The 17,760-nt window shown below is 41.4% G+C and overlaps 2 protein-coding genes and 1 long non-coding RNA gene across 5 annotated transcripts in view; 2 read left to right on the forward strand and 1 right to left on the reverse strand.

Moving 5' to 3' along the window:
- The window catches only part of LOC113008635 (protein NLRC3-like), a 26,827-nt gene extending 17,316 nt beyond the window's left edge, over positions 1-9,511 (forward strand). The window contains exons 5-7 of the mRNA XM_080292052.1: positions 463-636; positions 5,208-5,386; positions 6,192-9,511. Of these exons, the coding sequence (XP_080148178.1) occupies positions 463-636; positions 5,208-5,385 (352 nt within the window). The 3' untranslated portion in view covers position 5,386; positions 6,192-9,511. The remainder of the gene's footprint in view (positions 1-462; positions 637-5,207; positions 5,387-6,191) is intronic.
- Positions 9,108-13,552, reverse strand: LOC113008637 (uncharacterized). The gene is made up of 4 exons (XR_003270056.2): positions 13,421-13,552; positions 10,198-10,246; positions 9,966-10,029; positions 9,108-9,625 (listed from the first exon to the last, which is right to left on the reverse strand). It is a non-coding gene; the product is annotated as an uncharacterized LOC113008637 (long non-coding RNA).
- The window catches only part of LOC113008636 (peroxisomal succinyl-coenzyme A thioesterase-like), a 24,261-nt gene continuing 18,690 nt past the window's right edge, over positions 12,190-17,760 (forward strand). The window contains exon 1 of one of the 3 annotated variants that reach the window (XM_026146191.2): positions 12,190-12,805. The gene's annotated coding sequence lies outside the window, so the exon portion shown is untranslated. Of the gene's footprint in view, positions 12,806-13,584; positions 13,702-17,760 lie in introns of those variants that run through there. The other 2 variants (XM_080292042.1, XM_026146190.2) reach the window with 2 other exon arrangements.

Below are 17,760 nucleotides of genomic sequence, written 5' to 3' on the forward strand. Positions count from 1 at the left end.
CTAAAAGAACGTACGTACCTGGGCCCGCCTACTATCCTCGGAAACGTAAAATGATTGGCTAGAAGTGTATCACAGCTCAGGAAAAAAAAGCACCGAAATAAAGCACCAAAATGTGCGCTGCTTTTCGGTCTGGTTGCTACCGTTTATGTCAGAACCGGTGCCATCATGGCACCGGACACCGGTACCCATCCCTAGTGTTTACACAGCGTTTTGCTTCTGAGCTGCAGTGGAGGCATAGTAACTGTGTTGATATGAACAGGTTATTGAATACTATACTGACATTTAGATGATGTGTGTAGAAGTCTGACATGACGATAATTATACACAATGATAGAACTAACAACACAGACCAAGTCACTACTCGTTTTAGAGATAGGTTTGTTCATCAGCACGTACTAATGTTGAGATGCACATTTAACACTTAAACACATCTGATTGGATTATAAATAATTCTTTATTCAGTTTATGGGATTGCAGTTTGTCAGACGTCAGCTGTGCTGCTTTGGTGTCCGCTCTCAAGTCCAACCACTCCCATCTGAAATATTTGGACTTGAGTCTCAACAAGCTGCAAGATTCAGGAGTGAAACACTTATGTGATTTTCTTCAGAGTCCACACTGCAGATTGGAGACTCTGAGGTCAGTTTACTTACCTCTCTCTCACTCACCCTTTCGCTCCCAATATATGATCTGAAAAAATTTTCTTTTCACAATGTATTCTAATATATTTTGAGGATGTCCGGTGAAATGCTAGCATTTATTTTATTTAATTCAGTGCAACATCACAGTAGTGTCTGATAATTTCATCATCATCATCATCATCATCATCATCGTTTATTTATATAGCACTTTTAAAACACACAAGGCTGACCAAAGTGCTGAACAACAGAAACATAATAGATACCATAAGAATAATAAATACGATAAAATATTAAACATAGCAAAAACAATAAGATACAAGTCAGTCAACCACTGAATCAAAAGCCAGTGAATGAAAATGTGTTTTCAATCTGGATTTAAAAGCCATCACTGATGTCGATTGCCTAATGTGAAGAGGAAGATTATTCCAAAGCTTAGGAGCCACAATAGAGAACGCTCGGTCTCCTCTCAGTTTCAACCGTGGTTTGGGGACTGAGAGCAACAGCTGCTCAGCTGACCGGAGCGAACGAGTGGGGACATAGGGCTTCAGCAAATCAGACAGATTGCCAGACCATTTAAAGATTTAAAAACCAATAAAAGAACTTTAAAATGAATCCTAAATTCAATTGGAAGCCAGTGCAGGGAGGCCAGAACCGGAGTAATGTGCTCAAATTTCCTTTTACCAGATAAAAACCGTGCCGCAGCATTCTGTACTAGTTGCAGGCATGTCAGAGTGCCCGGTCCAACCCCTATTAAAAGGGAGTTACAATAATCCAAGCATGAGGTTATAAAAGCGTGGATAACAGTCTCCAAGTCACGCCTTGAAAGAAAAGGTTTAACCTTCGACAGACGCCTGAGTTGATAGAATGACGATTTTACCACCCCATTCATGTGGCCATCAAGGGTAAGTGCAGAGTCGATTTTTAACCCAAGATTGGTAATTGAGCTCTTCAGGTGAGGGGTCAGAGCAGCAAGGTCAACATCAGGGATATCAGAGGAACGATTCGGGCCAAACAGAATTACTTCCGTTTTACGTTCGTTAAAATTTAAAAAGTTTTGAGCCATCCATGACTTAACATCACTAAGGCAATCAAGCAGGAGTCTAATTTGGGAGCTATCAGAATGACTGAAAGGAAAATAAAGCTGGCAATCATCAGCATATAGATGAAATGAAACTTTATGTTTACGAAAGATCGCACCCAGTGGCAGGAGATACAATGAAAACAGTAATGGCCCAAGAATAGATCCCTGTGGTACACCCCATGGTAGAGGGGCCACAGAGGATGATGACGAGCCCAACTTAACACAGAAGCTCCTGTTTGAGAGGTATGATTTTATCCACAGGAGTGCAAAGCCAGAAATGCCCACACAATGCTGTAAACGAGAGATCAGCAGGTCATGATCCACTGTGTCAAATGCAGCAGTCATATCTAGTAGTATAAGCACTACGTGTTTACCACAGTCCGTCGCTACCAGAATATCGTTCATAACCTTTATGAGAGCTGTCTCTGTGCTATGAAACGTCCTAAAGCCGGACTGAAAAACTTCAAACATATGAGAGTTGTTTGGATAATCCATCAGCTGAGTGTGAACAACCTTTTCCAAGATCTTACTCAGAAAAGGAAGTTTAGAGATGGGTTTAAAATTTGACATTACTGAAATATCTGAGCCTGGCTTCTTAAGTAAGGGATGAATAACTGCATGCTTAAACTCACTTGGTACTTGACCTGACAAGAGGCTGGTATTGATTATGTTTAAAATATGTGGTCCAACAGTAGGAAACACCTCTTTCAGAAAACGCGGTGGAACGACATCATTCGGAGAACCACATGGTTTAGCACTTAACACAAGCTTCTCTAGTTCAGGTAGAACAATCGGTTGGAAAGCAATAAGCAAATTTAAACAGGGAACATGCACAGCCGGGCCAACAGAAGATAAAGTGGAGGGTCTCAAACTGGCAACCTTATCCACAAAGAAATTAAGAAACCTATTACACGTAACCTCTGAAGATTGCAAAAGAACATGATCCTCTGCATTCAGTACAGAATTAATGGTATTATACAGAACACAAGGGTTATGTGAATTAACAGCAATAAGTTGTGAAAAATAGGAGTTTTTGGCGGTCTTTACTGCCCTCTGATAAGCTTTCCAACTCGTCTTAAGAGCTTCCAGAGAAACGCACAGCCTGTCCTTTTTCCATCGTCTTTCACATCTCCTACATTCTCTTCTAATGGCTCGAGTAAAATCGGTTAGCCAAGGGCTGGCCTTGGGTTTACACTGCCTGAGTCTTAGAGGTGCAACAACATCAAGGGCAGATTTACAAACAGAGCCCAGATGAGAGAGTAATCCATCTACGGAGGACGACTCAGAGGGACTGGACACAAGTTGTTCAAATAGTGTTGAAAAATCCTCAGCAGTATCTGAGCCGAAGGTACGATAGCATTGCATAGGTGCAACCCGTTTAACAACAGGACTAAGAGGAACAACGTCAAATAAAATGGGCATATGGTCAGAGAATACAGCATCCTCCACATGTAAGTTACAGACAAATAACCCATATGATAACACCAAATCCAATGTGTGACCACGTTCTTGAGTGGCACCTTTAACAGATTGAACAAGATTAAAAGAATTCACCAGGTCCATGAATTCCTTAGCCAGGGGCTTCCCTGGGCAACAGACGTGTATATTAAAATCACCGAGTAGCAGGACCTGGTCATACCGGGATGCACAGTCAGCGAGAAACTCCGAAAACTCAGATAAAAACTCCTTGTTATATTTAGGAGGCCGATAAACTATTGCACACAGCAATGAAGGCGAGTGGCCAAGTTCACACAGGCAAAGTTCAAAGCTGGTGTGGCGTGTCCATGAGGATAGTTGCTTAAACTCAAAGTGTGATTTAAAAACAACAGCTAACCCCCCGCCATGACCAGAAGCTCTCGGAGCGCTAAAATAAGCACAGCTGGCGGGCAGCAGTTCAGAAAAAATGCTTAACTCACCAGGTGAACTCCAGGTTTCAGTCAAACAGAGGAAATCCAATGCATGGGAAGAAAAGAAATCCTTCAGGATGAAGGTCTTATTCGCCACCGATCTGGCATTTATTAAACCCAACCTGAGGGGAGCTGGTTCGGAGACCTCCGCGGCAGTGACAACCAGATCCACCAATCAAAGGTTTGATCGGTCCATTCCCCTCCAACACAGATGCCGAAGAGGGAATGATTTAACAGGGCTGCTCCCGATAGAGCCGACAATGGAGACCAACCAGGAATCCACAGGATCCAGTGTACGCGATGGTACCAAGAGTCGTGGAAAAGATTGACGAACAGAGCGTAGATCGTGAGGAAGCTAAGAAATCTGGATTCTCAGCTTAACGAGGCGACCTCCACGGGTACCCCGTCTCCTGCGTCATTTCCGCATATCTGGTGGCAGTGGTAGGGGATGCCAGCGCAATGGTACTGCTTCCAGGTAGGGAGGCAGAAAACCCTGGCTATCTTTACCAAACCAAACTGAAACTTTGGTGGATAAGCCGCTTTCCAATAAAGTCTGGCGATCATACGACAGTGTTGAACTGACATGTTGCACAACATTAGCTAAAAACAATACAATCAAACAAATAAAAAGGAGCGGTTGACGGCATGCCAAACACACAGGCGCCATCTTAAAACACATCCCCCATTAACACTGATTGATCAGCACACACACACACACACACACACACACACACACACACACACACACACACACACACACACACACTGACCTGTAAAAGCTGAGTTGACCATTTTTATTTTTATTTTTTTATTTTTTTTGCTAGCTTTATGGTGTTTGTTCCCTTACGTGTCTTTTCTGTCTTAGTCTTGTCTCTGTGTTTTGTCCTTAGTATCTCATTTGTAAAGTCGGTCTGGTCTGGTCCATGCTTGTTTACCTTTCTGTTCTTGTGTCAAGTTTGTAGGGTTGTGTCTGTGTCTCCATGTTAGTTATTTCCTGTTTTATTTTGACAGTTTTTTTTGTCCCTTTTTTAAAATTCAGTTTTACTTCCAGTGTCTTCTGATTGATCCCAATTGTCCTGCCACCTATTTCATCCTCCCTCATTATCTCGTGTCTCCCTCAGTTTATTGTCGTGTCCTCCTTCATGCTGTGTGCCTTGTGTGTTCGAATTTCCTCGGCTCTTGCCTTGCCCCAGTTTTGTATTTTGGTATTTTGTTCCTTTGAGTTCCAGCAATACAGCTGCCTATGTATTTGAACCGTGTCCCCTGTGTCCTATATACTGGGTCCAAAATTTGAAGCACAGTACTTCATGACACCACAAACTGATAATCAGTTAATCAAACGTATTTGATTAGAAGCATGTGACTTCTGCTCACCCTCTTCAATTTTTCGTCAGCAGTGATAACATACTTAGAGTGTTTTCACATCTATGCACCATACATTTGGTAATTTAATAATTACAGAGTTTTGGGAGGATTCTTATACAATAGCCACTTACAACTGGGCATACAGGTTATAGGTTGACTCAGGAGATCTGATTAGATTATAAATGATTTTATTTATATGTTTTACTTTTTATTCAGATTGTATCGTTGCGGTTTGTCAGTGATCAGCTGTGCTGCTCTGGTCTCTGCTCTCAAGTCCAACCCCTCTCATATGAAACATCTTGACCTGAGCTACAACAAGTTGCAGAATTTAGATGTGCAGCAGCTGTTGGGGCTTCTGAAGAGTCCACAGTGTAGACTGGATCTTAGGATCTGAGGTCAGTAGAAGGTTGGAGTGGTGCTCCAGTAATATTTTCCTAAACAGAGTTTTATGAAAGCAAAGACCCAGTGTTTCCTGCAAACCTGAAGCCTCCAATATATCCACTATCCTCTGCACATGTCCAAGCCATTGCTTGTTTTTTCAACACTATACAACTTGTCAGTTTCATCTCTGTCACAGTTCTGGAATCACTCTGACTAAAGCCTGCAAATCAGTGGCTCTTATTTCAGAGAACCAAAATTGCATTTAGTAACCATTTAATACTCATAGAGAGCACAAGTTCTGCCAAGTTCCAGGAAACATATTTATACATCTGTCTTGTCAGTGCTTTCAGTTCAGTAACAGCATCCATGTTTATTAGTCAGCTGATATTTCAGAATCAGATATGTTTATAAACTAGGGCTGTCAACGTTAACGCATCATCACGGTTAATGAGCTTAAAATTTTAACATGTTTAACCTATCTGGAGTGCAGAATGGACAAACTTTGGAGAAACTGCCCGAAATGCATTGACAGAGACATTTCAGGGATTTTGAGTTATTCCAGATGGGTTAATTGTGTTAAATATTTTAATCACGTTAATCGTGATGACGGATTAATCCGCATTAATGTTGACAGCCCTATTATGAACACATGAAGACTCTGTTTTAGTGGAACAACAGGAAATGGTCCACTCTTGCTCTGAACATTAATCAGGTCCCTGCTTCATATTGGACATTCTGCATTACTGACAGACAGGAGATGGTGATGACTGTCAATATCTGTAAACAATCAGTTAGAAAATATGTTGTTTTTTTCTGCAGAGTGAAGTCATTTTGGTAAACAAGACAGCGTGTGTGCCAAGAGAGGATAAGCTGTGTCTTGATGATGTTGAAGTAGCATTGCTCTGACTGGGCCATGTTACTGGGAGGTTGAGTGGAGAGCAGAGCTTCATCCAGAAGTGACTGACAGAGGAGTCATCACCTCACAGAAGCTGTTTCTTTCAGGTGAACATAGATAATCCATCACTAAAGTGTTTCAGGAGTCTCGTGATTTATTTCCACTGTGGACTTGAATGACATCTGCAGATTTGATGCTAAAAATCTCTGCAAGTGTGAGCATTTAGCTTACTAAGTTCAGTCCAACATGACTGAACTTCCTTTTAACATTCAGAGCTGAAAAGGAAGCTGGCTACACTACACAGCTCCTCCCCGACTCCTCTCCTGCTTTCTGCACTGGATGCGCTGTCTTACTGACTGACGGCTGATGAAGAGTCCCTATGGAAACACTTGATTCACATATCAATTCTGTTATAGTGGAAGGACTCATTCTTCAGTGTCTGACAGATGAATGGGACGATGTGCAGATGATTTTCAGTGCTGCAGAGTGAACTGCTCTGTGAACAACTCCACTGTCAGACATGATGTAGAGTCCAGCATCACCCCTGTGTGTCCCTCTGGATCATTAGTGTATTTGAACTGTTCTGTCCTTGTACACACAGAGAGTCCTCCACCCCTTCTGTTTCACAGTCACGCACCTACTCAATCTGTATTTTATTTCATCTTTTTATTCACGGATATTCTGCAGCCAGAATTAAACTACAGATCATGTCTGCTTAGGACATTTACAGAACAGCATTTACAACCATGTATACAGTGCAGAGGCAGCTTAGTTGGCTGTCAACCCTTGCAAAGTGTCTGCTTATCACTGTTTCTTTATGTTGTAATGTCACCCTGTGAAATGATTGAGAACTGCAGTTAATGTTCAATTTATATCTCATGCGGGCACTCTCCATGCGCAATGACCATTCTTTAATCAGGACAGGGTTATATTTGTGTCCCCCTATGACGGGAATAAGAGGCTTTTATCTAGGCTTTTAAGGTATGGACATTGAGGCTGTGGACAGCTACAGGTACCTTGGTGTTCATCTGAACAACAAACTGGACTGGACTCATAATTCAGACGCCCTCTACAGGTAAGGGCAGAGCAGGCTGTACCTGCTGTGGAGACTCAGGTCTTTTGGAGTGAAGAGCCCACTCCTGAAGACCTTCTATGACTCTGTGGTGGCCTCAGCCATCTTTTATGGTGTGGTCTGCTGGGGTGGCAACATCTCTGCTGGGATAGGAAGAGACTGAACTGGCTGATCTGCAGGGCCAGCTCTGTTCTAGGATGCGCTCTGGACCCAGTGGAGGTGGTGAGTGACAGGAGAATGGCGGCTAAGCTGTCATTCCTGTTGGACAACCTCTCCCACCCCATGCTGGAGACTCTGACAGTACTGAGGAGCTCCTTCAGTGGCAGGCTGCTGCACCCACGGTGTGGGACGGAGAGATTTTGCAGGTCTTTCCTCCCCACTGCTGTCAGACTCCACAACAAAGACTTTTGCTGCTGATCAAACACACACAAACCCACACATGTGCAATAAGACTAAGTGCAATACTCTTTTTTGACAAAGTTGTATTTTTACTCAGTTGTATATAGCATTTGTATTCTATTTTTATCCTATTGTATATGTCTGTGAAGGTTCTCAGTCATCCAGGTCATCGTAGTCAAAGGAGCTTGCAAAGAAAAGCGTCTGGACTTCTTTAAGTTACTTGAAGACGTTTCACCTCTCATCTGAGAAGCTTCTTCAGTTCTAAGGTCAAATGGTGGAGAGTTCCAGATATAAACCTAGTGGAAGTTTCCCCCCACAGAGGGACAAAAGGACCCCCTGATGATCCTCTAATCGCCTGAGTCAAGGTGTGAAACTGGGTGTGGGTCCCAATCAGCCAGAGTTTCGGGTGAGTTCATTGTGAAACCTGGCCCCACTTATCATGCGAATTCCTGAGATCAGATGGCCCAGGATGTGAGTTAAGGCGTCTGGGAAGGGATCTCAAAACTGGATTATAGATGGAAGAGAGTTGGTGTCGTAAACCACCGCCTCTGTTCAAAGATGGTCGCTCACAGTGGACATAGATGGCTTCTTTCACTCCTCTTTCAAACCATCTGTCCTCTCTGTCCAAAATGTGAACATTGGCATCCTAGAAAGAGTGTCCTTTATCCTTAAGATGCAGATGGACTGCTGAGTCTTGTCCTGTGGAGGTGGCTCTTCTGTGTTGTGCCATGCGCTTGTGAAGTGGCTGTTTGGTCTCTCCAATGTAGAGGTCTGGGCATTCGTCGCTGCAACACGCTCAGACAAAAACTGGTTCACAAGCGCATGGCACAACATAGAAGAGCCACCTCCACAGGACAAGACTCAGCAGTCCATCTGCATCTTAAGGATAAAGGTCACTCTTTCGAGTGTCTAATTAGTTCCCAGAACTCAAAAAAATTGAGGAAACTCGTTGCCTCAAAAAAATTGAGTAAAGCTTAGCTAAAAATGACTAAATTAGGACAACTTATTTGAGTACTCTGTACAAGCTCATTTGTTCCCAGAACTCAAGAAAATTGGATCAAGGTTACGTAAGATGACCAAGTTAGGGCAACTTACTCATTTTGAGTACACTGTACAGCCTTGTTAGTTCCCAGAACTCAAAAAAATTAAGGAAATTCGTTGCCTCAAAAAAACTAAGTAAAGCTTACTTAAGATGACTGTTAGAACAACTTACACATTGCAAGTCTGCAGTATTAAGAATAACTTGATATTTCTGGCTGTACAATACTAATTGTTTACCTACTGACAAACATTTCAAGTTCAACTAAATGAAAAAACAATTTGTGGTAACCTGAATATGATTAAAAATAATTAACAAAACTTTTTGTAATGATGTTAAAATCAGCCCAACTTTTATTTTCAAGCACAACAAAGTATAACAGCCAGCATACTGGACACTGTTCTGCTGAACAACAAACAATTATATTGCCATCACTGTTATAATCTTACAATGAACAAAGTCTCAGGTGTAATTATTCTGAAAATAAGTTTAGGCCTACCACAAGTTTGTTTTGTGCTTACATTACTTATATAATCAAAATAAAATATTTGTTGTTCTGTCACAAGTGCAGTCTCTGATTTAAACAACACATTTGTTTTTCATTCCAACACATGAGCTGGAATGTTGTAATATTTTAAGGATGGCTTGTTTCCAGTTCAGGCATTACTGCCTGAATGACTGTCATGGATCGAGGTGATCCAAATGTAGGTGCAGAAGAAAGTCTTTAACTTCCCTTAAGTACAGTGGCAGTGGATGTGGGTTGGAGATGCAATGAGCTTGAACCTGCAGCACAGGTCACAGATGGTGATCACACCATCTGTGACGGAGGTCTCATCTCTCCTGTTGTCCTGCAAGCAAGCCATCATATTTTTTGGAACATGAACTTAATTGCTTTCTTAAAACATTTTTTTCTGCATTTGGTATAAAACAGACTCCAATTTACACAATCTCAGGCTCCCTCCCCACCGGCGAGGTGACATTCAATGTCCCAATTGTCAGTCTGGATAGCCGTGACCACCACCCAACAAACAATAATGTCATGAAAGCATCATTTTAAAAAGGGCTATGCAAACATGGCCAATAACTTTCATTCTAATGATGTGCAAAATGATTGACCCTCTAAACTAAGTTTGGGGGATGTGATCTTTCAAGAAATGCAGACCAAACTGTTGTTGTTTGTTTACTTACACAGCATGTCTTGTAGAATTAACTGGAGTCACCAGCAACAGCCTAGTGCAGTCATATCTCAAGTCTAATAACAGAAGACAGGAAAAGATCAGTAAAGAAACAACTTCCCCAAACCAAAGCACAAATAAAACAATAAGTAAAACAGGCTGATCTAAAGTATGATTAAAGTCCAGCCTGATTAATATAAATGTCACTGACAGTTGCTAATATATTGGAAAACAAAAATACTTACCACTGAGTTGATGTCTTTCTGTCCAACAACAGGAGTGCTGGTCCCGAGCCTCAAAGACAGTAAGAAGCAAGCAGAGGGAGAAAAAACAGAACATTTTTCAGAAACCGATTTGATCCTTAATGGCTGTGCAATTATTGTAACATAGAGTTTGCTTATGTTGTTAAATAAAGGCTAGATTTGGCATTAATAGATGCCACAGATGTTCAAAAGCTGCCACAAAGCATGAAAAAAATGGACGTCTCTGAAAACGTCGGAGCATTTTTGCAAATATGTGATGTCTTGATAAATCGAGGAGATATTTGAACTTTACACAGCTACATTCTTGCCTGAAAATATCTTAAAAGTAAACTTCCAGCTTACTTAGTTTTTCTAAGTTAAGACAACTCAAATAAATTGAGTTTATCAGCATTTTTGCATAAAAAGTACTGGTAACTTATTTAAATCGAGTTCTAATAACAAATTGATAAAAATTGAGTTCAGCCTATTTAATATTTTTAATTAAACACAATATTACATTTTACAGTGTAGTAAAAACAATTACTATTTTATAGGACAGTTATTTTACAGTTTTTATGTGTTGTAAGAGACACAAACAGCATTGTGTCCTATAGGCAGTACTAAAGCTTCATTGTTTAAAGAGATGTTCTTGATGTAAGGGTCTAAGTTGTCTCCACCTGCTACGGCGGCTGAGATCCAGGACTCTTCTAAGGACGTTTCACGACACTGTGGTGGCATCTCTTATTTTTTCTGCTGTGGTCTGCTGGAGTGTTGGAATGGCAGAGAGGGACAGGGGGAAACTTAATAAACTGGTCAAGAGGGCTAAGTCTGTCCTGGACTGTCCGCTGAAGTCCATTGAGCGGGTTGGGGAGGAGAGCATGTTATCTAAGCTAACATCCATCATGGACAACACCATCCACCCCCTGCATGACACTGTATGAGTACTGAGCAGCTCATTCCGCAATAGACTTTTACACCCACAGTTTAGGAAAGAGCGCTACCGCAGGTCATTAGTAATAAACAGCCAGTGAGAGTGAGTGGATTTAAGAAAGTCAGTGACTCAGGTGTGTCGCTTGGTTTGTCATCTGTTTGTGAGACTGGAGGAGACGTAGAAATCCTTTGTTTTAAATCTTAGTTAGGAAGGTTCCTGTTTGAAAACAAGCACTTTTTGTGAGAAATGCAAGAAGTACATCTGCAGAAAGCACACAGTTACATTCTGTCCACCATGTGGACAAAATAGAAAATGTTGAGCATTGAGAAACTGAGAACGTTGGGCAAGTTCAAAAGAAATGTGTTTGTAAGAACGAAAAACCAAATTGTTCCTAAAATAGTTATGGAAAGTCTAACTGTTGTATGTCTGTGTTCTACATGTTTATCTAATGGAAAATAAAGTTGCTATTGTTTTATTGCAGTTTTTGGATAATTCTGAGTGGATTTACACAGTACGGGTCAAAATGACCTGCAACAAAATCAATGTCAATTGTTTGTTCTTCAACTTAATACAAGGGTTAATTTCCAAAACTTGCTTATGATCTTCAATTTGTAGCAGATCCACTATCACACAGCAGCTGGAGCAGTCTCCAATGGAGTCCACTGCTGCCACCTGTGGCCAAGTACCATAGCCTACTACTAGATTAATTTGTGACACATCTGCACCTGCTGCTATGATCACATTGAGTAGAGGCTGAGTGGCTGCACTAACCCCTGGTACATCCAGATCTACCCACAAACATGTTGACAGATACAATCCCGGCAATGTGGATTGTCAACACTGAAAACAATCAGTAAGCAAAGACAACAGGGATCATTTGTTTCTGTTTATGTAGCACCCACAACATTTGTAGTCGCCTTCTGCACAGGGGAAGTCCACACACACTGTGTGGTACCACTTTCCACAGAAGGTGCATTCAATACTAATTGTTTACCTACTGACAAAATCAAAAGGGCCCAGGACTCCCTTGCAAAAGAGGTTTTTAATCTCAATGGGACTTTTCCTGGTTAAATAAAGGTTAATAATAATAATAAATCTGCAAGACTGAATGAGATTTTCAGAGTCATTGTCTGACTGTTTATTACTAATCACCCGCTGTACAGTCACAGTAACTGCCATCTCCTTACAAATGATCATTAGGAGTAACCATACTGTATATAACAACCAACTCTACAATGTTTGTTCGCAGAGAAAAGACACAGGCAGACTACACTAACAACATGTGATGTTACAACACTAGTGAAATATTAGTGTCATTTCATTCTTTTCAAAGGTTTATTTGCATGACGCACAAACAGACACAATTGAAAGGTACAAATGTGCATGACACGAATTCAAACGTGGTGCAGATGTGTGTCACAGGTTGATCTGGCTGTAGGCTGTGGCACTTGGCCAGAGGTGGCGCTGGTTGACTCGACTCCATGTTAGTGCACAAAGTAAACTGCTCGCTGTAGTTGTGAAGCAAAAACGCTGAATTCGGAGAAATAAACCGTGCGAGGGGAACGATAACGACGACAAGAGTCTCCCGATCGTTTACTCTTGCTGTCCTGTGAACAACATCGGCGTGGTGTTAATTGTTTGCTGTTTTCGCGATCGCGTCGCGCATGAGGATATCACCAGGTAAACTCGCAACATTTTTAAACATTTTGTTGTTCAACAGCATCAAGACTGACGGAGTGTGTTTGACATAACCTCACAAGTGTCACAGATGCCACATTTGGCGTTTTTTTGCTGGTTTGTCGGTAGCAGCTCCTGAAACGCAAGACTGCCACACATCTGTTCGACCAACGCCAGTTGATCTAAACGCCAGTAGATCTGGAACACCGGCTAGGGTTTGTTTTTAGCCTATCACAGACTCCCGCCCGCTTGCCGCGCTTCCGCTTCCTCGCGCAACGCTTCCGATGTCCCCACCTCCGGCCACCGACATCAGGCAACGCCGAGGCTTCGAGGCCTGGTTCGCGGAGCAAGCAGAGTTCACGCAGCGTTTCCCGCAGCCCATCCTGGATGTCGTCAACCGGGTTATTTAGGTTGAAAAGTGTCTGGCTGTTGTATGCACGGACACCGACACCAATTGCGACGATATCCATACATAGTGTAAAATAAACACGCTACACACAAAAACGTAAACAATAAACAATGCAGCACCACTTTGGCTCCGGAGTGGCCGCTGCGTGCTACTGCCGCGCCGCGGCCAGAGTACCAGAGTGCAACAAAAGTAAAGTGCCAAATACATACCATAAAGAGAAACAAAATTAACACAGAGACACACAGCTTAGCTGTTGATGTGCAGCAATCAACACAATCTGTGAAGTGTGACAGAAAAATCACCCCTCCGACAGTCAAACCCATCTGTTCTCTGATTGGACGGTTAAATTTGTGATTGACATGACATTGGTCAATCAGCTGAAAGGAATAAAAACTAGAAAAATTTGCATTTCCTGCGAAAATGCTGTGGATGCCTTGTAGTGGAATCTGCTGAAAAGAGCAGAAGAAGTAAAACTATGTGCTGAAAAGAGGTAAATAAACGCGTACTCAGCTCTGAAGCTTTGTCAAAGTTTGCTGTGTCTTTTTTAGATTTGGCGCCTATAATTCCTGACTGCTGCTCAGTTCGCTCATCTGATGGTTATGCTGATATTTTGCTATCATTATTTTCATCTACCTCTGATTTGACTGTACCTGACAACTGTTCTCTCTGTTCGGTTGATGGTTGTGCTAATATCCTGTTATCTGTTTGTTCTTTTATTCTTGATTCTGTTGCTCCCATCAAAATGAAGCGCCCTAGACCCTACTCTCATTGCTGGCTAAACGATACTACACGTGCCTTACGACGTGTCTGTCGCCGTGATGAGAGGAGGTGGAAAAAAGATAAACTTCAGGTTTCTTATGATATGTTACGGACCAGCTGCTCACAGTTTCAAACTGCTGCTAGAATGGCTAAGGCATCTTTTCTTTCCAAAGTCATTTTGGCTAATTGTCACAACCCCCGTATGCTATTTAAAATTTTTAATTCTGTTGTTAATCCCGGTCCTGATATGCCTTTACTGTATTCACAAGCTCTTTGTGAGCATTTTCAAATTCTTTTTTTTAGATAAGGTTTCATCCCTTAAGCTTTCCTCTTCGTCTACATCTTATCCTGTCTTTTCCTCTGAGTGTAATTCAACTTTTCATCAATTTGAGCCCGTGTCGCTTTCGACTCTGAAGCAGCTGGTTGATCAACTAAAAAACACCAATGCTGTGTTTGATATTCTCCCATCACGCATTGTTAAGGGCTGCTTTGATGTAATTGGACCGAGCATTCTGTTCTTAATGAATTTTTCTCTACTCTCTGGATCTGTCCCACTGGCCTTTAAGCATGCTGTAGTCCAGCCTATTCTGAAAAAGAAGAATCTTGATTGTTATGATCTTTTGAACTATCGACCAATCTCTAAGCTTCCGTTTCTGTCCAAGATCCTGGAGCGACTAGTTCTTTCTCAGCTTCAGGCATACTTAGACGCGAACAACATTGCAGAGAAATTTCAGTCTGCCTTTAAGCCACGGCACAGCACTGAAACGGCCTTGCTTAGAGTTCTCAATGACCTATTTGTAAGCACTGACTCTGGACGCTCTGTGGTCCTGGTTTTATTGGACCTTTCCTCTGCTTTATATATGGTTGATCATAACATTCTTCTACTAAGACTTGAGCATACTGTGGGTATAAGAGGCACTGCCCTCAACTGGTTTAAATCCTATCTTGCTGACAGGTCTTTTTCGGTTAATTTGGGCAACTTCTCATCTTCCTCGGTACCTGTACGCTGTGGTGTGCCTCAAGGATCTGTATTAGGCCCTATTCTCTTTTCGCTATATCTGCTCCCTCTTGGAGCAATTTTTGAGAAGTATAATATTGCCTTTCATTGCTATGCTGATGATATACAGATTTATTTTGAGATTACTGACGATCTTGCTATGTCTTTTCACTATTTTCATGAATGCATGCGTGAGGTTAAAGGTTGGTTCAAGAGTAATTCTCTTGTCCTGAACGAAAAGAAAACGGAGATCGTGGTGTTTGATAGTAAAATCCCCTGCGACCAACTGTGCGCTGCTCTGATGCCTTTTGCTAGCTCTCCTTCTGATTATGCCAGTAATTTGGGCATACTACTGGATAGCTCGCTTAAATTTGACAAGCAAGTGTCTGCTGTTGTGAGGTCTAGTTTTAATCAGCTGCGCCTCATTTCTAAGGCTAAGCGCTATATTCCGCACACTGACTTGGAAAAACTCATTCACGCATTCGTGACTTCCAGGTTGGACTACTGCAACTCTCTTTACATTGGCCTTTCCTCCACCCTTCTCGTTAGATTGCAGACTGTCCAGAATGCGGCGGCACGCCTTTTGACAGGTAGCAGGAAGTTTTCTTCCATCACTCCTGTTCTCGCTGGCTTGCACTGACTTCCAATTAAATACCGCATTCAATTTAAAATGTTACTTTTCACCTACAAAACCATTAATAACTTGGCACCGAGCTACCTCAATGAGCTTCTCAAGTTACACACTCCTGTCCGAGCACTTAGATCTGCTACCAGAATTCTTCTGGAAATACTATGATTTAGCAAAAATACTATGATTGAGCAGAAGTACTAAAATGTAGTAGAAGTACTTTGATTTAGCAGAAATACTATTATGGATGAGTAATACTTTAACATGGGAGAAATATTGATACACAGACACACATACACAGAGTGCAAAGTGAACAGGAGCTGTTGAGAGTCTGGGCTTGGTATATGTAGGTCAGTTGAATTAGCTGCACCTGCTGTAGTCAGCCCTTACACACACAGACACAGAGAGAGGTATGAGTTTTCTTCAGTGTATTTCTGACATTCAGGATTCCCCTCGAACAAATGGCCATAATTTCCTAACTGTAGGGGCTAGAATGGACATTTAGACATTGTTTTGTTCAGAAGAGATGGGGGGAATCTTCAGGTCTTCATAATTCAGAGATAAAATATAAATTGTTAAAGATATATGACTTGTAAAACACTGTAACTAAGTAGAGGTGAAGCAAAAACTGCCTTGACATGCCCTCAAACAATGTTTTGTAACTCTAAATCTCTATGGAGCATCAAAATCATTCTTTCACCGTAAGAAACAGCAGGCTTTGGTAAACAGTCATGGAAATTTTCAGGGCTCTGTGGAAATCCATCAAAAAGATATGATGAGAGAAAAAAGTGCCTCATTTCCAGAGTTTTAAATCTGATGAAATCTGAGCGAAGAACAAATTTCCTACCCTCAAACAAGTGTAACTCATCTCAGAACGGTAATAGGTGAGAAATATATTCTTGAACTGTGAGCATCAGGAGTGTCTGAAGATATATTGGCACAAGCCTCATGTCTTAACTTCTAGTTGTGTGGATGCCTTTGAGGGCATCCACACAATTAGGTCAAAATTCGTACTCATAAGTTGAAATCCACACACAACCAGGAAACCTGAGCACAGAGTTTTACACAGTTTTTTGCTTTGTATCTGTAACCAGACCTTAACAAAAAAAAAATTGTAACTTGTATAAATACTTTTTACAAACAAATCTTTCTACACACACACACACACACACACACACACACACACACACACACACACACACACACACACACACACAAATTCTCATCTATAAATGCACAAACATAACTTTTTCAGATATTTTGGTTTGGTTTATGCATCTGAAGTACAAAATATTTATGACCGCAATTTGAGCCCATAAATATCCACAAAATGTGTCTTTTTTGGCTACAAATTAATAAAAAACAAACATGAATACAAATTCAAAATTCTGCAAATGAGCTGAATCCTGAATACATGTACACAGAGGGGCTGAGACCTCTGTGTCACAGTCTAGCTGCAAAGCTGACTGTGTGGACTGAGGAGGTGGACCCAACAGCAACACACGAAGAGACAAAACAAAACTTGAGTGTGGCAAACGAGCCGTTTATTTAAAAAAGAAGACAAACTAAACAATAACCTAAACTGGGTGAACTAAGACTGAAAAACAAAGAAACCTTGAACATGGGACCAGGCATGGATACATGGAAAAAAACTGGAAACATGACGTGAACTTGGCAGACGTCCTGACGACGAATGACTGGAAACACACAGACTAAATGCACACATGAGGTGATCAGCGGAAGTGGAAACACATGGGGGAAAAAGCTGATATGAATGAACAGGGGGAGAGTAAAACTAAACACATTTGAGCGTAGAAACACAAGATCTCATCAAAATAAAACAGGAAACATAATGAGACGCAGACATGACAACAAGAACTTGACAACACAAGACATGCAGACATGAAACACATGAAGGGCGAGGAAGACTTAACACAGGGGTTGAAGACACAAGGGGAATCTAATAACAAAGAACTATAACAGCAACCTAGGCATAATAGAAATGGACTTAGAAAACCTTAATGGACTTAAACATAAACCATAAACATCAAAATACACTAAAACTCAAAATGCTGGGTCAAAAAAAACGCAGGATAGTGACACTGAGGTTTTTAGACAGCACCAGATCACAAATCATCAGAGTTGCTGAAAGGAGGCGTGGTTTC

Source organism: Astatotilapia calliptera, chromosome 17 (assembly GCF_964374335.1).
Source record: "Astatotilapia calliptera chromosome 17, fAstCal68.1, whole genome shotgun sequence".
NCBI classification, from domain to species: domain Eukaryota; kingdom Metazoa; phylum Chordata; class Actinopteri; order Cichliformes; family Cichlidae; genus Astatotilapia; species Astatotilapia calliptera.